Source organism: Mixophyes fleayi, chromosome 5 (genome assembly GCF_038048845.1).
Source record: "Mixophyes fleayi isolate aMixFle1 chromosome 5, aMixFle1.hap1, whole genome shotgun sequence".
Taxonomy (NCBI): domain Eukaryota; kingdom Metazoa; phylum Chordata; class Amphibia; order Anura; family Limnodynastidae; genus Mixophyes; species Mixophyes fleayi.
This window is the reverse complement of record NC_134406.1, coordinates 172,197,611-172,224,443: the sequence shown is the minus strand read 5'-3', so window position 1 is coordinate 172,224,443 and position 26,833 is coordinate 172,197,611. Positions and strand designations below refer to the sequence as shown.

General features: G+C 38.6%; 1 protein-coding gene across 4 annotated transcripts in view; it reads right to left on the bottom strand.

Moving 5' to 3' along the window:
• Positions 1-26,833, bottom strand: part of DSP (desmoplakin) — a 48,919-nt gene that overhangs the window by 9,835 nt on the left and 12,251 nt on the right. For 3 of the 4 annotated variants that reach the window (XM_075213032.1, XM_075213034.1, XM_075213035.1), the window contains exons 3-20: positions 24,245-24,393; positions 23,928-24,099; positions 21,557-21,685; positions 20,127-20,177; positions 19,310-19,471; positions 17,989-18,093; positions 16,700-16,795; positions 16,134-16,259; positions 14,824-14,976; positions 13,500-13,654; positions 12,135-12,261; positions 11,797-12,022; positions 11,324-11,550; positions 9,342-9,508; positions 5,016-5,154; positions 2,699-2,892; positions 404-566; positions 145-228 (exon numbers count right to left, since the gene is read on the bottom strand). In XM_075213032.1, the coding sequence (XP_075069133.1) occupies positions 145-228; positions 404-566; positions 2,699-2,892; positions 5,016-5,154; positions 9,342-9,508; positions 11,324-11,550; positions 11,797-12,022; positions 12,135-12,261; positions 13,500-13,654; positions 14,824-14,976; positions 16,134-16,259; positions 16,700-16,795; positions 17,989-18,093; positions 19,310-19,471; positions 20,127-20,177; positions 21,557-21,685; positions 23,928-24,099; positions 24,245-24,393 (2,625 nt within the window). The remainder of the gene's footprint in view (positions 1-144; positions 229-403; positions 567-2,698; positions 2,893-5,015; positions 5,155-9,341; positions 9,509-11,323; positions 11,551-11,796; positions 12,023-12,134; positions 12,262-13,499; positions 13,655-14,823; positions 14,977-16,133; positions 16,260-16,699; positions 16,796-17,988; positions 18,094-19,309; positions 19,472-20,126; positions 20,178-21,556; positions 21,686-23,927; positions 24,100-24,244; positions 24,394-26,833) is intronic. The other variant, XM_075213033.1, reaches the window with a different exon arrangement.

Below are 26,833 nucleotides of genomic sequence, written 5' to 3'. Positions count from 1 at the left end.
TAAAAAAATATATATTTATATAAAAAAATATATAGGGGAGGTCACTGTGTACCACTATGAAAGATGACCACTACAGTAGTCATTCTTCTCATCCATGCTCTTTTTAAGATTGAATCACATCTTATGTTAAAGATACTCCCTTACCTTGATAGACGATGCACATTGGTCTGCAGTCTTCACCACCTCTTCTAACTTGTCTCTTTTGCCTTGTATTTCTACATTCAAATTCTGTGCAACAAGTATAAAAGAACACAAATGTAAGGATACACGACATTCACATTATATAAATGTGGCACTCTGATATCTGAATCCGTAATGGAGCAAAATAGTTTTATGCATGTCTATGCAAGGGGATTTGGATGGTCTAAGACAAGTAACCGGTCTATATTGCCACCTTACTCACCTTTTGCTCATTTAGATATCTTGCAACAGTGCTGGAATCTGTAAGTTTGGAAGACTCCAAGACATCTTGCTTGTGTTTAGTGTCACTAATCCACTTGCTCAGTGCCTGGTACATATCTTTATAATTTCTCAGCTGTTTTCCTTGCTTCTCCAGTTCCCATGACCTGAAAACAATGCAATCTAGATAAACCACATACTTATAATAGACATTTTCATTGTTCTTTCTTCCTTTTGTTAGAAAACTCATAATATATCTATTTTACCGTCAGATAATGTTTGATTACAGTGCGCAGATTAAATAAAGGATATTTTTGTAACTGAGGACAACATAGATTATACTTTGTTTGCAATTTATTATTGAGCTTATCTACTTTCACATATATAAAATATATTTTTATATTTGGCATATATATTTATTTGGTTGGCATTTATATCAATGTGCAGTAATGTTGCGGACTAGTACAATACCCCTGACACTTTCTGCTGCCAGGCAATGGCATTTTTTGTCTCCACGGAATACCAAGCTTCGGCTGAAAGATCTGGCCGAGTGCTTCTAATAATTTGCATGATACTTAGCCACAATCATTTAGTAATTGATTATTATTTATGCATTTATGTAACCATCAGGAATATGGCCCAGATTTCTTTTTCACCACACATTTTATTGAGTCAACCCAGTTTATTTTTCAAAACTTATTGACAAATGCATAGGAGTATTATTTTTTTAAAGTGTGTTTGCTGGAGTCCACAGGGCTGATTTTAGTTAAGATAGGTCCCAGGGCAGAGACAAAGCAAGGTATTCTCCGTTGTTAGAACTATACATAAATACTATTACACTCATATATAGAAAATGAAAAACAATAAGGAGAAAAACAATGCGTGGTATGGAAAATAAGAATAGCAGACACTCTCATCTACATCCTATACAGCCCTGAAACCAGTATAACTCCCCATGCCCACAATGTATAGTTCTATGGCTAACACATATAGCACAGTTTCCAGCATAACGGCCTTATGGCCATAAGGCAGTTATGCTGGAAACTGGGCTGTATGTATAGTTCTATGGCTACCACATATAGCAAACACCTAACATATACAGCCCTTTGCAAAGCATAGCCTCATGCCCCCTCCAATGCCCATTTTTAACCATATACCCTACATATCAGCCTCACCAAAGACCTATGCTTGATAAATACAGCTTTGTGCCCAGTTTATATGCCCACGTAATATAGCCAAGTCCCCCTCTTCATTAGTAAACAGTGGCTACCCCAGATAAATAGACCAATCTCCATATTAAATAGCACCATCTCACCCTCTATCAACATACTTTCCCATTTATCTCCATCTTTTGGTAGAAATTAATGCTTTCTCCACACTAGCGTGTAAGTCTCCCTTTTGTAATGTGTAGAAACAATGGAAAGGAAGCATGATTTTACATGTAATGAAATTACAGGTGGTTCCAGACAATAAAACCACCTTTAATGTCAGGAAGCTGCTGCATAGCAGCAGTGGTGAAATTGCTTGTTGTAGTGCCAAAGAGGGAAGTCAAAGCATGGAGACCAATCATCTTCACTGTAGCTCGAGAGCTTTAGGAGCTGTCTCTTAATTGTTAATGACAGTACTTTGTGCACTTTTATTTACCATCACTCAGCAGTGGTAGTAAAATAAAATGGTGAACACAGCTCTAAGCATAACCTCTAGAAAACAATATTAAAATAGGAGAGACAGGCTTTTGGGTTCTGTGTAGATGCCCTGCCTGTCCACCTCAAAAGTCAGCCTTAGAGTACAGTACTTAAAAATAAATAAATAACAATGCTCCTTACACTATAAAAACCATGTTCACCATGCCACTGGAGCCTAGCCTCAACATCATTAAAGGCACACCCGCTAATTTCTAAAACGAGCGCTATTTTCTGGAGTCAAAATATGCTCACATTTAAAACACTGGCATAGCCTTTGAACTTTTTTTTTTTCAAAGGATCACAGCCCTGCTATGTGTTATGTGTATTAAATAATTAAAGGAAAGCCAGTAATTTTCCTGCTCCCATATGTAAGCCACAGAACTAAAGGTTTGATCATGAATCAACAGAGATGAAATAGGCACATTAATAAAGCAGCATTTATCAACAATTTCCAAAAATAAGAGAATCTGCCCATCCTAAATAAAGTCCCATACAAAATGTTACAATGTGATTTAAGCAAACAGTCTAAGAGGAGACTGGTAACCTATTGCTACATGAATGGTTACGGTTATTCTTGCATTTATTCTAAACTTTTATAAGCAACACTAAGTTACCGGTCATCAATCTCTTTCTCTATCCTCTGCCAGCGCTCAGTCAGCTGATTGGCCTTGTCAGAGAATTTCATGATGTCGACCTCACAGTAAGGATAGGACTGGGTGACGCGGTCATTAATTTGCAATGTTTTCTTCAAATCTGCATCCATGGCTTTCAGCTGTGATTTTTTCTGCTCCAGCTCAGCCTTCATTTTCTAAAAATGAAACATATTTGACAAGTCACTGAAAAGAGCACAAAATAAAATATGACAAATGCAGACTTGTTAATTCCATCTAGAAACAATGTCATCAATATTGACAAATAAAAACAATGAAATTGCAACAGAGAGAGGACTGCAGTAGGCTTGCTAACATTTTGTCATGTATGTTTCAAGTCATAAAGCTGTTGCTCCTGCCAGAAAGCACATGGTCATGGGAAATGGGGCTTTAAATTATATATCATATGTATACCTATTTCTGACCCAACAACTGCATTTGTCCAGATTTTAATAACTACCGGCTGAAAATGCAATCGGCTGGTGACCAGACATTTGGTAAAAGGTTGAAATATCAGATTATAGTGTGTGTGGTCAGCTGAAGTTTTTTCAATTTGGGAAAAATACGATTTTTTGTGTATGCAATATATTGTAGCTGCAAGTTTGCCTATGTAGGGGAAACCAAAAAGATAAGAATTGTTGGAGACTTTATGTAATGACTAAATATAATGGTAGGGACAACAAATAATTAGTGGATCATAGCAGAGAGTTTAAGGATTCTGCTTCAAAGATATGTAATTTATGGTGCAAGAAAGAGTAGTTCATCATTCAAAAAGGTGGAGATAGGTATTTGACATAATTAAAATGTGAATCTTTATGGCTCACGTGAATTTAGGCAACAGGTCCATGTGGCATTAATCAGTAGATGAACATGAACGCGTTTTGAAATACATTGAGCTCCAATTCTCATTGGATAGATAATAGATCTAGCTACTTTATTTTGTCAATTGCTCATTGTGTGTACTTTAAAACAATGGGGACATGACAAAGTGGACATTATTATGCTCTGTAGATAAATTTGATGCATATGTAGGAATAAGTAACACTTTTACATGTGCCGTGCAAAACAGTTGTCAGCGGAATATAGGGCAGACATACCCTTGTTGGTAAAGATTGCCTTCTAAACATCTCACTACTTTAATATGATTTGTAACTGTTGGTCAAATTGTAAACAGGATATATATATATATATATATATATATATATATATATATATATATATATATATATATATATATATATATATATATATATATATATATATATATACACATACATATATATATATATATATATATATATATATATATATATATATATATATATATATATACACACACACACACACACATATATACACACACACACACACAAGTTAACCCGTGCATGATACTCATGCATTCTAGTCAAATCAAGATACTTAAGGTCTTAAAAAGGTTCTTGTCATGCATTTGGGCCTAGCCCAGGCCTCCTCAGGGGAAGAGCGTTACTTCCCGACGCAAGCGCCCTTTTTAATGTGTGTTCATGAGGTAAAATTACCTCACGAAAATGAGTTTGACCCCTCAACTCGTAAATTTAGCCTTTACTACCCCTCCCACGGGGGGGAAGATGGAAGTTAACTGACTTGACTATTCTAATTTTTTTGTCAAATAATGTCAGTATACCAAATTTAAGGTCAATTGGATGAGCCCTTTCTGAGAAAATAGTTTTTTCCACACACACACACACACTAACGCACGCCTCTACACATGTGTGTTCATGAGGTAAAATTACCTCACGAAAATGAGTTTGAGCCCTACCAAATTTCAGCCCTTTTTGAATTTTTTTTCCCACACACACTAAGAATTTAGTAGGTCAGTGTATAACTCTGCCCACCAGGTGGCGCTGCAACTTGGTTTTCTTTTTCCACACACACACACAGACAGACGCCACTAAGCATTTATATATTAGATATATACATACACACACACTTCAATAAAAACAGCTATAAAGAGTTTGGCTGAATCTCTGTTGTAACAGATGATGTTATTGTTTTTAATGAGGGTCTTTAACAGATATACGTTTTGCCATTGCTAGTTAGACAATCAGATGTTTTGTGTTGTGTGTTCTCGCCATTAGAAAAAAGTATCTGCCAAAATTATGGGGTATTGCAGTCATGTGATCCAGAACTTTATATCCGTTAAAGGACAAAGTTTTCGAGTGCGTGAATTAAATTTTTTTATTTTAGTGCAATGAGACTGGTGGCTCAACTTCTGTTTAATTACATATTATCTTTTGCTTACCTTTAAGGCATTTCTGTATGCTTCAACTTTTGCTGGGTCAAGGGAAATGGTTTCTTCTTCTGTCAACCTAGCTTCATAAACCTTGATTAGATCTTCTATCTGAAGAATGCTCTGAAGTAGAATCTTCAGTGACTGGAGTCTTAAATGCACAGAAGCAAAACATTTAGTGGGATTATAGCATTCAAGACCTTCCTAAAACAAAAGTACACACACTAATTTCTCAGATGCAGAAAAAAACGTTATTTGAAAACTTCCGTTTTCATTAGGAAACAAAATTATGTATAGAGCGTAGCATATCAACATTTCAGGATAATATTCTACGGTAAAAAAGAAGATTTTTACTCACAGTAAAATCGATTTCTCTTACTTCATTGGGGGACACTGTGCACCCTCCCTTGCTCTGTAAATAGTTCTGTTGTGTGACTTTTATTACACCCAAAACTGAAGCTATAGGAGAGGAGGGGCATAGTAGGGGAGGAAAAAAGATAAGTCTAAGTGCCTAACTCCTAGTCCCACCTACTATACCCTAATGTCTCGCAGTGTCCCCCAATGGTAGGAAAGAGAAAAATGTTTTTTAGGACACTGTTCTATATATCTTATATAACAGTTAAAATGCACCATCCTGTCACTTTTAAAATACAAGCGGTATGAGTATTATATACCTAAACAAAAAACAGTTTTATCTCCTTTTACCAAATGCAGTCTTATGTTGAAGAAGAGCATAACCAAAAATAATCTCACTAGCTCTTAAAAAGGGACATTAAAGCACACACTAAAGCCATATTTGGTCATGAATATATTTCAGAAATCATATAACAAGGGTTAAGTAATATCTCTGAAATAACTGATGTTTTTATAGCCAACTGGCATTTTTTATACAGCAACTTAAGAAGACAATGGTTATTTACAATGTTTTACTCTGGGCCAATGGAAAAACCAAATCTTGTGTGAATGGCTTGTTGTTTACTAGTAATCTGTGCAGACTGTTGATCGGTGACTTCACATAAAGTGGCATTGCTAGAGTTGTAACAACAAACATCACCAATGTGTTATGCTGTAAACATTTAGTGACATCAAAAGATGATAGACTTGGCCCTAAGATTCATGGCAGTAGATAGCTGTTTGTGTTAAGAAGTGTTTCGTCAGAAGCTACTGCTTGAATCATTTGCATGTGCATACATGTAGCCTTGTAAAACATTTACACACTGCTGCACCCTTCCAATTATTGTTTAACCAGGAGCTGCTGTGTAACAGTTTCCTGTCCATATTGCAGTGTAATGTCCTAAAAAAAAAAAAAAAAAAAAAAAAAAGGTTTATGCACTGCTGAATGCCGTTAATGGAAATATTATTCCCTGGCAGATTTATCCACTTCAAGTTCGTCCTCTCTTCCTACAGCTCTGCCTTCTTCTTAGCCAAACAATCCTTGAAGTATCTCAATCATACAACCCTTGTCAACTCTTCGCCACTTTCAACTCCTTATTCTCACTTCCTCCCCTTCTATCTTCCATCACTGCCTCTGACTTTGCCACCTTCTTCATCTCCAAAATTGATTTAATCAGAAACTAAATCTCCTCCTACCACTTCCCTCTTAACCCCTCCCCCAGCCTCTCCATCCCCACTGCCCCCCAGCTATCATCCCATGTGCTCCTTCCACCCCACCTCAGGTGAGGAAGTCTATTCCCTACTAATGTCCTCTTCCCCTTCAACGAGCCCCCTTGATCCTATTCACTCTCACCTCCTTAGATCCCTCTCTCCTACTGCCTGCTCTCACCCTTACCCACCTCTTCAACTTCTCCACTGGTATCTTCCCCTCACTCTTCAAAACTGGTTGTGTCTCTCCCATCTTAAACCCCCCCCCCCCCCTGCCCCCACACTCCACAGAAACTGTCCTGATCAAAGTAACTTCGTATCTGCCAACTCCAAAGGCCACTACTCCCTACTTGTCCTCTTGGACCTATCTGCAGCCTTTTACACAGTTGACCACCCTCTCCTGTTGCACACTTTTCGCACTATTTGCCTTTCTAACATTGTCCTCTCCTGGGTCACCTCCTAGCTCTCTGACAGCTCCTTCTCTTTTTCTACCTCAGGCTCCTCCTCTCCACCTTCCACTCTTTCCATGGAAGTCCCTCAGAGCTCATTATTTGGCCCTCTCCTCTTTTCTCTGTAAACCGCTTCACTGGGTGAACTTATCAGTTGAGGTGGTCTCCAGTACCACCTCTACGCAGATGACACCCAAATCTACATCTCATCTCCTGACCTCTCCCCTTCCCTCCTCATTAATGTGTCCTGCTGCCTTTCTGATATCCTCCCCTGGATGTTCCATTGTTTCCTTAAAGTTAACATAGCTAAATCTGAACCAATACTCTTTCCTCCCTTTACAGTCTCCTCCCCTCCAATCCTCTCTGTCACTATTGGTAATAACAACATTTCCTCTTTTACCCAAGCACTCCACTGGCTCCCACTCCGCCATAGAATCCTTTTGAAACTCCTTTATCTTACCTACAAAGCCCTCTCTAACTTCACTGCTCTATACACCTCCAATCTCATCTTAATTCATGCTCCCTCTCGCCCTCTATTGTCAGCCTATGACCGCTGCCTCACTTCCCATCTGGTTACCATTACCCGCTTCAATATTCAGGATTTCTCTCATGCTGTCCCCCTTCTCTGGAAGGGGGGCAGCACTCGTTCAATCAGGCTTTCCCCTAGACTGCAAATTTCAGAAGCTTCTCTGTCCCATCCTCGCCTTTTCATGTTCCATCTTCACTATTCATAGTCCCCTCATCCTGTCTACCCTCTTCGTGTTTCCTGTTTAGTCTGACCCTTCCCTTTAAATTGTAAGTTCCCGTAAGAAAAGGCCCTTTTTTCCTCGTGTCCTTCTCATGTCACCTCTGCCTTCAGCACCCCAGCCTCATTCTCGTGCCTCGACAATAGTCCCCTGCCTTTGGTCTTCTTTTCACCACTGCCTTTGCCTCTCCACCACAAGCTGTGATCCTGTGAGCTGCACCCACACTCCTGGGCACAGGTGCAGCATACTTTGGTTTCTGCAGACGGGAACTTCCAATTTAATAGATTTAAAGATCGCTGATCTTGTATTGTCTATGGTGGTATCAAGCTCAGTCTGGCCCTCTGGCACTTCTGGCAAATACTAAAGGGTCAGTGGACACAGGGCGGTCACTACCTCACTGTCACCGATTTACTTTTTTTTCAAAATTCACTGCTGTTGGCACGAGCGGCTGTTGGCATTGAAAAAAATAGCATGCGCAGCTGCTCCTCCCATATGCTTTTGCAGAACAAACCGCCATCACACAGAGGTTTGCTTGCTTTGCACAACAAGGGAAGAGATTGGTCTGGGCAGAAGGCCACATGATACATATGTTTGTGACGATGCTTAATGTCATACTGCATCAGCCGATCAGTGTGCAACAATTTGGATGAAAAGATGTGTGCTTTCAATGCCTGGGCCGATTTATTGTTCCAGTCCACACTTGGGTGGTATCCCTGGTTGCTGTCCCCTGATCTTGTGAGACTCTGTGGGAGTCACATTTATAAATGAGCCACTGTCAACTGTTTGAGATTGCCAAGCGAGCAAAATGCTCAAAGCGCAAATTGCTTTAGCGGCTTTGTTTCAAGGCAGCAAAGGACTAGGCAGTTCTAGCAGCACTTTAGTGGGGGACTGGGGTATCCCAGGCAGGGAAAGGGTACAATTAAATAGGCTAACCTGTGTTTGCTCACATCAAGCACTAAGCCACACCCCCTATTCCACCCCAGTTGTGTTACAACCACTTAATAGTGCTCATTTAGACCTGGCCACTGTCTGAGAGCTTGCCTGGGAAACTCAGGAGAAAATGCATTTTTATAATTTGTGACTGAATTTAAAAGGAACTGAAGGTTTTGAAACTAATCATCAAGAAGCACCATTGCCTTTTTAGCCTTTCCATAATGGAAAGAAGTATACAGGCAGTAGGTTTCATGAAGTAGCCAAGTTTTGTATTTGAAAATATATTACTTGCTAAAGCATTTAATTTTTCAGTTTACCATTTTCTAATTGAGTAATGGCTTCAGTTGTTCTTTTGGCAGCTTTCTAAATGTTATGCATCTACAATTGTGCCTGTCTGACAGAATATGCTGGGATAAGTGAACAATTACACTATTTGTAAATCTCTCAATTTTAAATCAAGTTGTGTAAAAAAACAAAAAAAAAAAAAACCACACAGATTTTACAGAATGCCAATTGTGTATTTCTATTAAAACTTCCATATAGTAATAAATGTTATCTTTGGTTTCATTGTAGTGTAAACATTGCACTAATGCACATCTTTACTATACCTCTCCAAGTGGTCTCCAGAAAAGCCACGAACATTCTCCATTTTCTTTAAGAGTACATTAAGCTCGGACTGCATGTATGAGGACTTATCAGAGTCCTTTAAGCTCAAAATCATTTCTTTAATTTTGCTAACTTGTGAGGATAACCCTTCGCCTTCACCTCTCACAACCTATTCGAGACAAGCAGAGAAAGAAATACACTTAATTTACCAGGAGTACATGTGGACTGCGTAGATGTACTACAACCACCACTAGAGCAGACATGTACACCGATCAGCCACAACATTAAAACCACCTGCCTAATATTGTGTGGGTCCCATTCCTGCCGCCAAAACAGCTCTGACCTGTTGAGGCATGGATTCCACCAGACCTGTGTCCTGTGGTCTCTGGCACCGAGACATTAGCAGCAGATACTTTAAGTCTGGGAAGCTGCAGGGGTGGGGTCTCAATGGCTTGGACTTGTTTTTCCAGCACATCCCACAGATGTTTGATCGGATTGAGATCTGGAGAATTTGGAAGCCAAGTCAACACCTTGAAATCTTTGTCATGTACCTCAAATCATTCCTGAACAATTTTTGCAATGTGGCAGGGAGCATTATCCTTTTAAAACAGGCAACTGCTATCAGGGTACTTGGTCTGCAACAATATTTATGTAGATGGTACATGTCAAAGTAACATTCACATGACTGCCAGGACCCAAAGTTTCCCAGCAGAACATTGCCCAGAGCATCACACTGTCTCAGTCTGCTTGCTTTCTTCCCATAGTGCATCCTGGTGCCATCTCTTTCCCAGGTAAATGACGCACAGACATCCGGCTGTCCACATGATGTAAAACAAAATGTGATTCATCATACCAGATCACCTTCTTCCATTGCTCCATGATCCAGTACTGGCACTCATGTGTCCATTGTAGGCGCTTTCGGCAGTGGACAGGGGTCAGTGTGGGCTCTGACCTGTCTGCAGCAATGCAGTAAGCTACAATGCACTGTGTGTTCTGACATCTCAGCATTAACTTTTAAAACAGTTTGTGCTTCTGTGGGATTGGACCAGGTGTACTAGCCTTCACTCCCCATGCATATCCTAAAGCCTCGGGCACCCCTCACCTTGTCGCTTGTTCACAGGTTGTCCTTCCTTGAGCTATTTTTGGTAGGTACTAACCACTGCATGCCAGGAACACCCCACAAGACCTGCCGTTTTGGAGATGCTCTGACCCAGTCGTCTAGCCATCATAATTTGGCCCTTGTCAAAGTTGTTCAGATAGTTACGCTTACCCATTTTTACAGCTTCCAACACATCAACTTCAAGAACTGACTGATCACTTGCTGCCTAATATATCCCACCCCTTGACAGGTGCAATTTTAATGAGATACTAAGTGTTATTCACTTCATTTGTCAGTGGTTTTAATGTTGTGGCTGATCGGTTTATACACTAGCAAATATTTTTGTTATAGCTGATGATGATGCATGTACATGAAAGGCATGCATTCATTTTGCCTCTCAGATTACTCAGGAAAAGATCATTTTCTTCAAAACCCATTTGCTTAATATAACGCACTACTGATATAATTAAATATTGGATCTTCTTGGAATGGAAGAAATTTGACATAACGATTTCATCATGGAGGAATACGGAAGACTCCAGTAAAACCAATGGGTTCCAATACACTACATGTTAAAACTTTGATTTAGGGGAGAAGAAAACACTTTAATCTGGTTATTTGCTTCACTACAAGACATTTGTTATCAGTAGTTAGACACATCAGTTGCTTCCTAGACATATAGTCTCCCTTTGCTCTCTTTACAATGCCATAAGCCACATAACAATTAACTGTTCCCATTCCCACTACTTTAGTTTATCTAGGTCCATACATGTGCTGATCTGGCCTACAGTGTGTATGGGCATGTGAAGATGAAAAAACTTGGACTGCCCTGGTGGAACCAGTTAACATGGATCCCTAACTTAGAAACTGATAATAATGAGATACCTCTATATCATTGATTCTGTATGTGAAGTCTCTGAATGTTTCTTGGTTAACATTATACACGTTTCTTTGTAGAAGCCTGGTCTCATGGTTCTCCAGCTGCTGGCGAAGCTTTTGTAGTTCAATCAACAGCCAGTTCTCTTGCTTCAGTCTATCCTGGTCTAATCCTACAGGTGGGCTCGTTTTCACATTTGATGCAGTGGTGTTGGTGACTATTTCTACTCTTTCTGCTTAAAGAAGATGGAAAGAAAACAAAAACAAAGACAAATAGGTTAGAGGGTTTTTAGCTCTGTGGACACAAATAGAGCATATATACATACATACATGCATACGACAGATCTACAGTTTAACTAGCCATAAACTGGCCATACAGGCAAAGAGATAGGACATCAGGTAACATGTTGGCTAAATACAGTAAAATATGAAGTATATAATCCTTTCAGAACTTTTTGACATTAATACATATATATACAAACCGTTGCTTATTTGAGGTGGTCTTGTCTTAATAGTGGTTTGGGAGCTGGGGAGCTGTACCACCAAGGTCTGATAATGTTTCTGTGCTTCAGAGAAATGAGAGTGCATTTTCCTTTTCTCTTCATCACCGAACATGTTTGAGCCCTGGCTGTTTCTCATGAATTCCTGATAATGTATCTCCAAGTCTGTGACTACCTTTTGATAGTCTTCTTGGCGCATGGTCTTAAGCTGGAATAAGAAGTCATGGCTTCAGTAAAAATGGTAATTTGCTACATAAATATATAGATATGTATATATTTTTATTTTATTTAATTTATTTAAAAAAATGCTCAATTAATACCTTAGCAATCGTCATGGTCCTAATTTTCTCAATGTCAATCATGCAGTAGTGCCATGACACCAAACTCTTCATATTTATGTAAAGTTGGTTCCATAGAGCCAGAATGGCTTCGTAAAACTGCTCAATTCTGAAAGAGAGAATATTTTTTTCTACAGTGGACAGCATATGAAAACAGGAAAAATGTTAGGAATTCAGTTTTACTACACTCTGCCACTGTAAACTCGAGAGTTATCCCATCACAACATGTCTTAACATTAAGGAAAGTACCGAAGGCAAGACGAGTTATGCAAAGCAGCGAGTCCTCACCACTAGCAACGTTATAAAACAGGTAAATGAAACAGGATAAGTATTGGAGTACAGGCCTATATGCAAATATACACACTTCTGCTGTCTTATAGCAATTGATTTGCTTTTGCGTTTTATGTGGCTTAAAATATTCTCCAATTCACAAATGTTTGTGAAACTTTTCTCCTCTTTTACTAGATTGAGCAGAGTTTTGCACAAATGCCATATCACATAATGCTGCAGATATAGAGACTTGTTCAATTTTAATTCATTTTAATGTTCAGCAGCTCTGTTTTTTAATTCAGTAAACTATTTTTGTACAATGTCAAACAACTAGGGGTGCTTAGAAAGGTTTAATGGTTTTAAATTGGCATGTGATGGTGCTTGTGTCTCAAAGCATTGGCTGTGCTGTTTTGAGCAACCACATTTATTGAAATAAGAATTAAATATATGGACGTGGATATTTTTTTCAAGTAAACTGATGACAACTAGAATGATTTTTATGCAGTGGCACTAAATGGTCATATGAGCTCCCTGTGGTACATTCTCAAAAATGATGGACTAATTAACGAACATGATATTAAAAATTAGTTTACTAATTTTACCAAATTTATGTTGTAAAGAAAACACTTCAGGATGGATTTCATATGACTTTTTGCCATACAGAAATTGTAAATATAAATATTTTTATTTTCCATCATTTAATGGCAACTTTTTAATCTCAGTTGCCAACTCTCCCGGTATGTCCGGGAGGCTCACGCATTTTGCGAGAGTCTCACGGACTCCCGGGAGAGTGTGGCAATCTCAGCTGGATCTGCCCACTTCACTAGGAAGTGCCCACTTCCTAGTGAAGTGGGCAGAATTAGGTCCCAAACGGCGCGATTCCCGGTGAATTGCGGCATTTGGCCCCACGCATTTTGGAGCCCCGTCCCCCGTCACGCCCACCTCCCCGGCGGGCTCCCGGAAACCAACTTTCTAAAGTTGGTAAGTATGTTTAATCTGCACTTTTCTAGACTACATCCCATAAATCTTACTTTTTTCCAGAGTGATGGATATAAAGAAAACACTGTGAATTCTTACTTGGAAGACAAATCCACAGCTCCTGGATTTGGGGGTGGGATAATCAAACTGACTGAAGGAACCACCATGTCCAGCCCACCAGGACCTGTTACGTTCCATTTGCTGCGCTGAGAATTGTTCTTCAGAATACATTCATCACCTTTGTGTATCACTTTCTGTGTGGAAATTTAAAGAAATTCAGGTTTTATTTATTATGTAATTGGGTAAGATTCCAGGGGGTAAATGTATTAAAGTGCGATTTTCACAAATCGCTGATATTCGGCGACATTGCCGGCTAAATTTAAAGCGGAAACGTGATTAAAGGCCTTTAATCACATTGCCACTTTAAATTTAGCCGGAAATGTCGCCGAATATCAGCAATTTGTGAAAGTCGCACTTTAATACATTTACCCCCAGAAGAATAAATAGAAATAAAAATACTAATGACATGATGTTCAGCAGAGAATCATGGAAAAGTAGCTACTAATTATGCATGAAAAGCCTATGGACAATGAAAGTGATTTACTGTATACACTGCATGTGCTTTTGGGTTTAGTTTACAATTTATGAAACATGGTTGGTGCATGCAATTTCTTTTAGGTCAGGGTCATCTTTGCGTCAGTTTCCTTTTTCTCACCAAGCAGTTTTATTTACTCATTTTATTGCAATGAATTCGCTATATTCTACACTTAACTATGTAAAGCAATGCTAGAGGCACTTTTATGTTCTTGAAATAGCTCCTCTGCTGACGCAGTCATGGACATACCCCTCTTTTCATAGTTAGTTTACAAACATTCCAAATTCAAAATCTGCCAGAGCTACAAATATGAAGTAGACCAACATTCCTGGGTGTAAATGTAGCAAGCTGCGAGTTTCCGGCAGGTTTGAAAAGTGGAGATGTTGCCTATAGCAAACAATCAGATTCTAGTTATCATTTATTTAGTACATTCTACAAAATGATAGCTAGAATCTGTTTGGTTGCTATAGGCAACATCTCCACTTTTCAAACCTGCCAGAAACTCGCATCTTAATACATTAACCTCCTGATCCCAAAGTTTTCATGTACTTGGGGAGGGGCATGCATAAACCACTCTCTGCCCCGGGAAGACAATCAAGTTGTCAGAAGCTAAGAAAATAAACCCAGTTGGACTTACAAGATGAAATACATAATTGAACTGCAACATTGTCCAAATGGGACAAATTGCGGATGCACTCACAAGGACACTACTCAGAGAGCATAATGAGTTCTTATTTTCCAAATGTCTGTCTTCATTTGCAAATAGAATAAAGATCTGTAAATTCAGGTTGACGAGCAGTTTTACCAAATATAAATGTATATTATTACCTGGTCCTGCTTGTAATCACAGAGAGCCTTTAGGACAATTGGTTTGTCTCTCTTGTAGTCTGGGTTCCGTGGCTTGAGCTGCACTATTTTTTTGGATTTATTCACCAGGTTTTGAACCTGTCTCTTGTATTCATTAATTTTGTCACGTTCTCTCTAACGAGAAAAAAAAAATGAAACAAAAAAGTGGAGCATTACAACTTTATCAACAAAAGGTTGATGGGGAGCTTTATGTAAAATGTTTATAATAATCAAATGACATGTATAAACCTTCCTGCAGTTAATCACTACAATAGAAACTTTGCTTAGTAAGGTGAATTTAGCATTCTTTGGGAACAGTTGTATATAAGCAAAACATGATTGTGTATTATTATTATTATCCTTTATTTGTTTGGCACCATAAGGGTTCCGCAGCGCCGTACACTGTACAACCAGTAGACTATACAGGGTAAGACATTACTGAACAATAAACAATAAATACCAAACTTCAGAGGCTCCAGGCAGGCTAATGCAGTAAGTATGGAGCAGAAGAACAGGTATGGATACAGGAGGGAAGAGGGCCCTGCTCAAGTGAGCTTACATCCTAAGGGAGGATGAACAAGACTCAGGCACAAAGGGAGTCAGTTGACGCATATGGAAGGGAGAAGGGACCGGGAGGAGAGAGGGGATAATGGGTTAGGTGGAAGGATGGTAGGCTTTGAGGAAGAGGTGAGTTTTAAGTGCTCGTTTGAAGGAGCTTAGATTTGGAGAGAGACGGATGGAGCGAGGGAGGTCGTTCCAGTGAAGGGGGGCTGCACGGGTTGTGTATTGTAACATTAGAATTATTACCAGATAGAAAGTTTCTAATTGAGGAAATAACAAATATAAATGTAAGAACTTGTCAGCATAGTATAATTACATTGGTTTTGATGTGGAAATAGTATTAATAAATAAAAGTGTATTGCGTTATTGGTTATGTGTCTATTAATGTGGCAAGACAACTTTTTAATTCAAAAGGACCACTAAAATTCTTTGTCTTTGTACTTCGCTATGTCAAACTCTGGTGTGCTCATACAGTTGACAGTGTAAATGCCCAACCCCTCTCTACCCTGGTTTCTCAATCAGACACATGGACATCGGCATTGAGCCGCTCTACCGTGTTGCAGGAACCTTCTGATGCAGTCCTAAAACTTTCCAGCAACATAGCCCACCGGAGGACTGCATCACAGTGTCATATGCTGAAATAATTTGATTGCTTATCTTTTCACTGATTTATCTAGATATCTGTGCTTATTTGGTGGTGCTGTAGTTGAAAGAAATTTTATAAATCATACCTCCAGGTCTTTAATCATTTCCAGCACACGTTGTAGTGGCATGCTTTTATCACAAGGGTACTTCTTTCTGATGGTGTCCTGAAGAGTTGTCAGGTAGCTTTCTGTGCTCTGCGCCTCCTCAAAAAACTAAAACAGAAATGACAAACAGGAAGAATAAAACAAAATATATTTAGTGTAAGAAAATAGTAATAATTAGTCCAGTGAGCAATTTGTACATTACTATCCAGGAGCATATCCAGTGATGTTCCAATATTATGACCATATCAGCACCCTTTTAGTAATGAACAATGAGCTGTGTGTCTCTTGTAGATTGAAAGGTGGAGAAAAAATTCTCCATCTCACCTTACTGATATTACCACTACAAAGAGTAGTGATAATATCAAGCAATGCATTTTTTTCCTCCATGCTTCAGACAATTTGTATTAGGCTGAATTGTCTTTTGACAAATAGTGAAGAAAATAGAAAACACTAAATGTAATTGTAAAAATTATTTAATTTAAGCAGTTTCCCTTCCAGAGAAAGCCGCCAGTACTGTACAGGTGTAGAGCACAGCAGCGTTAACTTACTTGGAAGTAGGAGGCATTTTCTTTTAAATGGACATCAATGCATTTGGTAATCTGAAGAATCCAACTCCACTGAGTCTGCAGTGTATCCATGTAAGCCTGGAAAAGAGAAGCCTCTTTCAACGGTGCTGTTCCAGAGTAATAAATATTCAAGCTGCACTATACACAGACTAATGTTATTTAACAGAGGCATAGGCAAACCGAGGGGGGGTTCCTAGTGCCTGAAAAACCCCCATCCAAGCCTGTGGCACTGTATAATTGAGGTGGCTGAACCCTGTCCCCGCTTCAAACGGCTCTGCTCGAAAAGAGAGAGCTGCATGTATCTAACAGTAGTGTACGCAGCATTGCCCATGTATATTATGGGGACAGGGAGAGTTGGAGAGCAGCCAAGCACTCACTAAAATTATGGCCACGCCCCTATGAATGCTGGTCACGCCGTGGAAACCCCCCTCTACAATTCCTGCGTTTGCCCCCGAGAGGCAAAATAATGCACTGGATTATTTAGGCCTATTGTCCTCATCCTTTCTTGACATTGCTATAGCTTAAATCTACATCAAGCACACTAAACTGATGTTTTCTTTTTTTCCCTCAGGCTATAGGACTGGAAATTAAATGTGGCACCCACAACTGTTCTATTTCACCTTACATTACTTACACAACTGTTCTATTTCACCGTCCATTACTTAGCAGCAGGATAAACAGATAACAAATATTTTGTTAGGATTTTTGTTTCTTGTTTTTTAAAATGTAAAATTGAGAGTGCAAAACAACATCGCAAACTGCACTAATACGTTTAAACTGCATTTATTTGTGTGTATAATATATATATTTATCTTCTATAAGCAGCCAAGAGATGCTGACAGCTGGTCTGAATATAATCAGACCAAAATTATCAACACGTCCAATAATGAACATGACAGTAATTGGCCTGTGTGAGCAGAAAACATTTAACTGCACTAACAGTCCCTACTGAAGCCAGAAGTGTAGAACACCAGTGCATCATTGCAATTCACTTTGTAGAAACAAGTACAGTAAAGTGCCATTTAAACTACAATCTGTCAACCCATCCTTCACAGCTTTAACAATTCTGTAAGCAATGTACAGATGGATGAGAAACCAGATTGTAGTTCAACCTGTACATGTTTCTACAAAGGGAGTTGCCGAGGATTGTATAATCACGTACCACTGCTCCCAGCAGTCCATTTAAATTGTTTTTAATGAATAACACCTTTAATTTAATGCCAAACCTTCTGGGTTAGAGGTTCTATCTTTCAACTCCATCATAATCTTACCTCAACCTTGTCTGCTGCTGGGTGCTGGTTCATAATCAACTGGTCACTTTCTTGTTTGAGCTTGTTAAGATCTTTTTCTTTAACTTCCAATTGGCTCATAAGTTTCTGGAAAACAAAGACAATTAATTCAGCTCTTCCCAAAACAGTTTGCCGAATGTATCAAAAACATTCCCTAAGAAAGAGAGATGTATGTACCCTTGGGGCGGCAAGCTTGCCGATATGAGATGGACAATAATTCTATAACTTTTCTAGTTTCCTGGCCACCAACTGCCAGTATAAACTGAATACTTGCAACCTTATATAATCAAAAGGTGCATGACCATAAAACAAATTTACTCTGGTATATAAAAAACGCCAACCAATCGTATGTCACACTGTTAAAAAAGTAGTGAAAAACTGCTGACAAGTCAAAGCAGCCAGCTTGCCGAGTGCTCATAAATGTTACCTCAACCAAAAACTCCATTTTATAAAGGTGATAAAGAAATGCTATTACCAATATCCTAAAATAACAGTTTCCCACAAATGATAATGGCATTCAAATAGTAAATTACAGGTAATGTTCTTTGAAGACATGTTCCCAGGCTGCAGGCAACACCACAAGGCATGCATGTCTAAGTAGATCCACTGAGGCTTTGGAAACTAAAGCAGTGGTTATTTTAAGCTATAACAAGCATTTGACAAATTCCTCTGGTCACTAATGTTCTCAGGGTTTCTTCAGTTTAAACGATATCTACTGGTTTCTATCAGTTACAAAAAGACCCCAAGGCGGTTACAAAATTGAGAACCCCTTGCTGTATTAAGAAAGGGTTATGCATCAGAGAGCAGCACAGCCCTTACACATGCAATTAACATGGACATAGAATCCCACATTAGGGACATTGATAAAACAACATGCTCTAGTAGCTGTGTCATACATGAATACTATAATTATTTATCTATTTTGTATGACCTGGAAGTGCTTTGAAGTTAATGGTCAGATCAGTCTTTACTTTTTCAATGAATTGTGTTTTGCTGGGAATATTATTCACAGTGACACAGACACAAGATTTGTTTTTATTTTATTTTTTAACTAGCCCCGATAACTCACAGAAGACTCTAATGGGTCTCCACTATTACCAGAAATTCAAGTCATATAAGCTCCTATTAGATCCAGTTTACAAATGATGAATTAATGCCAACATGAAGTTGAGACCTAGCCTCAACCTGATGATATCAATAATGTGACATCACATGAATTCTGCAAATTGGGCATCTGATAACTCAATCTCAGTTTACCCCTATTGACATGTTCACAGGCTGCCCTTAACCAATGGTGACTTACAGAAAAAGATTCCTGCTTCCTTGCGATGTCTGTGTTCTTGTCACTCCAATCATAGACTAATTCTTCTTCTTCCCGATCGTTGATCCACATGATTTCCCTGGACGTGGCCTGAATGATGCTCTGCAGCTGACGCAATTGATCCATTCTTTCAAAAGAGGCTTTCTAAATGTATGAAACCATTAAATGTATATTAGGACAATTATATAGGCAAAAACGTCCAGCTGACTTTTTTTCTTCATTCTATGACATAGCATTTGACAGAAGTCTCCTGCCACCAACATTCTGTGTATATTTTCTGAAAATATGCTTAGCTTGTTTTCTCCACGATTGTTCACCCCTACCATACTCCAGACACATATTTACATTGTAAAATGGTAGCACAAACCCTCTATATACCTAATGGATGATTCCATAGGACACCACTGTATTTTGAACATTGAGGTTTTTACACTCTGCGGGCAATACCAAAATTGACACAAAGCTAAGCAATTGCTTGTCAGAAAGTATGTATTAGTCCTTATTTTTGGACTATTAGCATATATGTGCTTTTAGTAAGCTTTGAGGATGTGCATTTAAAATAAGCTCCCCTTCCAAGGACCTCTGCTCCCCCATGAGGGCCCTGCTTTGCTGTCAAAAGAGTAGAGCTGAGGCTTCTTATGACCTGCATATTAGCTGGACCTACCATGCTCAAAAGAGGACCCCTTATCTACACCATTGAGAGCAGAGCAGGAGGGCCCAAGAGGAGAGAACAGCATTGATGGGCCCCTACCTAATAATAAGCTTAGGAAATGTATAGTAATTCTTAATTAGTACTTACCAACAATGCGTCATATTCTTCTTCTAGTTGATAAATCGCTCCTTTCTCTCTCTAGTAATAAAATTAAAACAATCATTTCAAAATTGTAAAAAAAAGAAAAAAAATCTCAACATTCAGGTATTAATATTGTATTAAATTGTTTGTGTATAATATATACACACATACATATACTTACACACATACACACATATATACATACCAATCAGCCACAATATTAAAATCTCTTGACTAATATTGTGTATTTCCCCCTTGTGCCGCCAAAACAGCTCTGACCCATCAAGGCATGGACTAGACAAGACCTCTGAAGGTGTCCTGTGGTATCTGGCACCAAGACGTTAGCAGGAGATCCTTTAAGCCCTGTATGTTGCACTTCTCACAGATGCTCAATTGGATTGAGATCTGGGGAATTTGGAGGCCGCGTCAACAGCTTGAACTCTTTGTTATGTTTCTCAAACCAATCATGAACAAGTTTTGCAGTGTGGCAGGGTGCATTATCCTGCTGAAAAGGCCACTCCCATCAGGGAATACTGTTGCTATGAAGGGGTGTACTTGGTCTGCAACAATGTTTAGGTAGGTGGTACATGTCAAAGTAACATCCATATGAATGTCAGGATCCAAGGTTTCCCAGCAGAACATTGTTCAGAACATCACACTGCCTTTGCCAGCTTGCCTTCTTCCCATAGTGCATCCTGGTGCCATCTCTTCCCCAGGTAAACGTCGTACATGCACCCAGCCTTCCATATGATGTAAAAGAAAATGTGATTCATCCAACCAGGCCACCTTCCTCCATTGCTCAATTGTCCAGTTCTGGCTCTCACTTGCCCATTGTAAGTGCTTTCGGTGGTGAACAGGGGTCAGCTCTGGCACTCTGACCGATTTGGCGACTATGCAGCAAGCTGCAATGCACTGTGCATTCTGACAGCTTTCTATCATAGCCAGTATTAACTTTTTCAGTAATTTGTGCTACGTTATATCTTTTGTGGGATTGGACTAGATGGGTTAGCCTTTGTTCCCCACACACATCAATAAATTTTCAGCGCCCATGATCCTATCACCTGCTGCTCTACCTTGGACCAATTAAGGTATGTATTAAGTACTGCATACCGGAAACACCCCACAGGACCTGCCGTTCTGGAGATGCTCTGACCCAGTCTAGCTCTCCAAAACGGCTGGTTTAACTCCTGGCAAAGTTGCCCAGATCCTTACTTGCTTGTGGGTGTGTATATATATATATATATATATATATATATATATATATATATATATATATATATATATATATAATCTCTCTTTATCTTCTATACACACACACACTATACATGGCTATGGTCGTTCCAATATGTCATGCATCCAATATGTCATGCAATATGTCAGCCATACATCATGCATACAGGGAGACAAGTATTGCTGTACTAATCTTAAATAATTACCATATCTGCTTTAATTTTGTCCAGTTCCCATCGATAGTCAGCAATGGCATTGTGGAACTTTCTGTGGTTACCAATCTGCTGTTCTACCGAAGCAGCATCAAATCCCCAATCAACAATTTCCATGTGACGCTAAAACCATGAAATAAAAAAAAAATGCAATTAAAATGGTTTATGGGATGCTGAGATTACTATCAAATTCTGAGGACTCGCTTCCACTCAAAGCATAAAACAATCTCTTATAGGCCACATAAAATCTATCTTTATCAAAATTGCCAAAACCCTTGTGACCACACATAATTTTGCAACTTCAAGTGGCTACTGTCCATTCAGAGATGTTTTTTTTATATATATAATTTAATTGATTAAAAGCAGTTTTATAATCCTGCTGAATTGGGTTTCTTTAAAGCTTGGCACAAATGTATTTTCTGTCCCAACATAAAATGTTACATACATTTGTTTAGTTTAAGTGAATATTCAGCAAAGAATATTTTTTTTCTAAATGGTTACGTATAAATAATGTATTTTTTCCCTATAGTTTATTTTGCCCCAAGTAGGTTGTAAAGCCTTTGTAAATACTGCATAGAAAACCCTTTTCTGCTAATTACATTTATACTGTACATGCCTTGTGGGCAACACCAGTACAGGCAATGCACCTGGCCAACATATAACCCTACTCTCATATAGGCAGTCTTAATTTTCCATGCCTCATGTTTTGTAAAGAAAAATACATTTAGAAGCATTATTTTGCAGAATTCTATTCAAGTGAATGGAGAGCCATTTTAGAAGAGTATTAAGAATGTGTCTGAATCATCAAACACTTCAAAGCATAAATGCATAATTTAAAACTGGAATTACCGCAGTAAAATAACATGCTGTATAGAGGCACACCTACACCTAGGGAATTGTGGCAGCTTCCCAAGAAGTGGAGACATTTTACACAGAGCCACATAGGACTGAGATTTGCAATTCACGGCAGACACAGACTAGACGGGCCTCTCAAGTCACATGTTATGGCACACTGCCCAGAAACCTCTTTATTAGAACATTTAATAGTAGTCTTAGTCACCCAAGTACGATTATCGCAGATGGTCCGAAGAGTTGTTAATATAAACCAAACAAACAAACAGATGTAGTTACAAACAAAAAAGAATTCTTTGTGCAAAGTCCACACTAAACAGCTACCAAAAAATATGCTTTAACATGTGATAGATTGATGATGGCGCCATCTTAACTGCCTTCATAGCTAATATGTGATAGGGTACATTCTTGTGGAATAATAGCCAGAGCTTAGAATGTATTATTTTATATTTAATATATGTATTATTTTATATTTAATAATATATATTATTTTTAGATTATTGCAAGTTTAGATTTTGCTAGGTATGAAGTTGGTTAAGTGAGCGAGACATGGAGTGTAAATTTGAATCTCCTTTTGTTGGGCACATGCATGTTTCCCATCTCAATACGTAAAAAAATATTAAATATTAAATATTAATATTAAATATTAAAAAAAGGCTGTGGAATTGTCGACCAAGGAAGGCAGTAGTGGCAGTTTTAGTTAATGGATTGCATGCTTTCTTGCAAGAAATGGAATGAATAGTTATGCGTAGAGTCGAAAAATAATTATTGGGTCAAGTGATCCAATGAATTAATCAGATTGTCATGTATGGGCAATCGACAGGTGCCTCTCTGGAGGTTTTGTTCAGTCTTCCTCTGGTTCAAGACAGAATTTAGAAACAGGTTGAACTTAATGAACTTGCATATTTTTTCTAATTTAATATGTAACTAGAATGGCACAGATATAATTTCCACAACATGCAGCTATACTTATTAGCAAATGCCTAACACAGGCCTGGCCAACCTGTGGCTCTCCAGGTGTTGTGGAACTACAACTCTCAGCATGCTCTGCAAGCTATTATTTAGCTGGCTAGCTCATACTTGCCAACTCTCCCGGAATGTCTGGGAGACTCCCGAAATTCGGGTAGGTCTCCAGGACTCCTGGGAATATCCTGCAAACGGGATCTTCCTGTAAAAATGATGCGATTCGCGGTGAATCGCATCATTTTGGCCCCGCCCCATGTCAAAACCAACAGTTTGTCACGGGGGGCGGGGACAAAATGACGCAATTCATTGCACCCCGCCCTCCAACCCCACCCCCCTGCCTGGGATCTCCCGGAAAGGAGTTTCAAAAGGTTGGCAGGTATGGGCTAGCTAATGGCAAAGCATGCTGGGGCTTGTAGTTTCACAACACCTGGAGAGCCACAGGTTGGCCAGGCCTGGCCTATAGGGTCATAAATGTGAACTTCATGAAGAAACATGGACATGATGAACATTCCTAAAAATAAACGTGTGTTGGTTAATATCAACTTACTCTGTGTTGACGAATTTGACCCAAGGTTTCTGTAGTTATGCGTTTAGTATAATCGTCCCATCCTGAGCCGCTCTGAGAAGAAAATCCACCACCGCCTTTAGATCCTTTGCGCATACGAGAACCTTGAATGGCTTTTTCAAGTGCGCGCATTTGATCATAAAGCTGGAGCAGCCTACAAAATAAATAGTGCTGTTTTATAGCAAAACATAATACAATATGTACAATTTTTTTTACATCTGTTGAAAACTTTTTATAGTGTAGTAAATGTACAAATCCCCATTTAGATCAAGAGAAGAATAATAAATAGATGTTTATACCTTCTGTGATATGAATCACATGGCTGTCCCATAGCTCTCATTTCTCTGATCAAGCCTTCAACCATCTCCATTTGCTCATGGGCACCCCCAAGACAGTCATCCAATTCTCTGTTACGAGCTAGCTGACTCCCATCTCCATATTTCAGCTCCTGAAAAATTAAGTGAACTAAGTTAACTTTGATTGTAGACATCCAAGCAATATAGACTTCGGGACAAAATCAATAGATCACAAACAGATATGACGAGAGTTGGAGTTTTGGAAAGGGTTCACATTTCGCTAGAAGCTAGTTAGTTGCCCCCACCCACCTCCCCCCTCTTTTTTTTTATTTTATTTTTTATTCTTTTCAGTGGTTACATCTGAGAGTTTTAATTTTTCTCAGTGCTAATAGAAATTGTTAATTTTAGATAAATATGCCTATGACTATGTCTTGGCCAACATAAATAAATATTTAAAATAAAAGTGAAGGCCATGGATGGTTTCAAGTACAGTAAAGACACATATCTATGTATATTTTTTCCCACCATGCATCAGTTCATACTTGGAAGGGGTGATGTGATTAAATTCAAGTGAGTAAGAGGAATGTGGCACATTGGTATCACAATCTGTAAAACCAGAAGTCATTTGTTTCCAAAATAGATTTCACCGCCAAATGCCACGCGAATCAGTACTCCCCATAAATGAACCACTAACTAATGACAAATATATAGAGTTTGTAATTAGAGTTTGGACAAGTTTCTCAACGGGTGAACAGCCCTTTTTGTCAATATATGCTTGCATGTATATCAGTCCTTAACATGATGTTATAAAAAGAGCATGCAATTTAAAAAAAAAAAAAAAAAAAAAAAAAGACAAATAGGCAAGGGCCAAAAAAAAAAATGGACTGCACTCCACCCGATATGGACATTAGAAAAATAATCAAATATCGCAGAACCTTAATAGGAACAAAACAATTAGCTATTGAAAGACTGATAGCTAAAAGACAGTAAATTCCCAAACAGCTATTTAAATAGAAAGGTGGCTGGATTTAAAACGCCTGTATAGCATTATAGACTATTTGCTAATAACTGATAGGAAGTAGGTTATCTTCCGCACTAGGGAATTCCAAAACAATATAATAATAATAATAATAATAATAATAATATAATATATATATATATATATATATAAAATGGATAATTCCCACAATTTAACCTAAATACAAAATAGTGGTGTCTTACATATCATAAATAATAAATTGTAACTATGAAAGCTACTGAGGGTGCTTCTTCCTGTAGTATAAGTTCATAATGTGCATAATCAGCACATCATTTGCTAATAACTGCAAGTAGACTCATTAGAATTAGTGATTTGAGATAAATATTTAGGACTCTTTCCCCAGTGCATATTTAAAGTCACTAATTATATCGAGAGCGCGGCGACAATTCACAGGGCCAAATGACAATTCCTTGCATGCTGCATCAAGCCCCTGTCCACACGTACATGTACCACCTTTTTTTTAACATTTCAAAATCAAAATTTTTTTTTTCACTTTTTTTTTTATATTATTCATTCAAAGTGAAAAACCCAAGTCCAGGCTGACGGTTCCACTGAGCATGTGTGAACCAGCAATGCCAAGACACGTATACACAGGGGGAACCAGACTGGCTGGCGAAGTGGTTAGAGGTTTACTAGGAAGATAACCTTTTCTCTATTGAAACTATCTAGGGACTTCCAACATCTGTTTTGCGGGAGTGCAGTTTCACAGCTGTAATTTGTTGTTGTTATAATAAGCAATTGATATATTTATACACAATGATCATATCGCCCTTTAAACAAACTAAGGCAGTTTTTCCTCATCAGAGATGTTCCTTATTAATTTACTGGCCCATATCTGCACTCTTAGGACATTCACTTTTTTATAAATTAGCACAATTTTTTTTTACTGCATATTCAACGGTTACTTGTACAGTACATTCTGTATAACAGTCTTACAATTTCACTACGCTCATTTGACCTTTGTCAATAGTGTAAATAGACCGAAGTCAAATGAGCATAGTGAAATTGTAAGACTGTCATAAGGGGGAACTTTTACATGCAATACTATTAATAGATTATATTTCTCACCAGCACTTTATAAAAAGGGGTAAAAATTATATATCTCTCTCAAGTCTATGGCCCTTAAATACCTTTGAACAACCACTTTGGTCTATTACTGCTGTGCCTTCAGTTCTCTCTACAAATGAACATGGGATTACACTGCTGTGTCAATATCATGTGTTGCCTAATTTGTCCAGAGACAATGAAATGCTTGGCTGATAGGAGTGACTGAAAATGTGTTTTTCATTCACTGCACATACGTGTGTGTGTGTGTGGGGGGGGGGGGGGGTGTTTGAGGACAGACCAGTGCATCTAAAGCACTAAACATGTCACCAGTCAGGCATGCTCCTTCATGGCCTGGCTATGCCCTTTCCAGTGGTGCCCATGATTTTATAACAAATTTGGTTGGCCCTCCTTGCCCCTGATACCTTTTCAGCAAACGTCTATGGATACATGTATCTAATCATGGATATTTTGCAGGACAGTCCTGATTAAGGGCTGTGCCCTGCCAT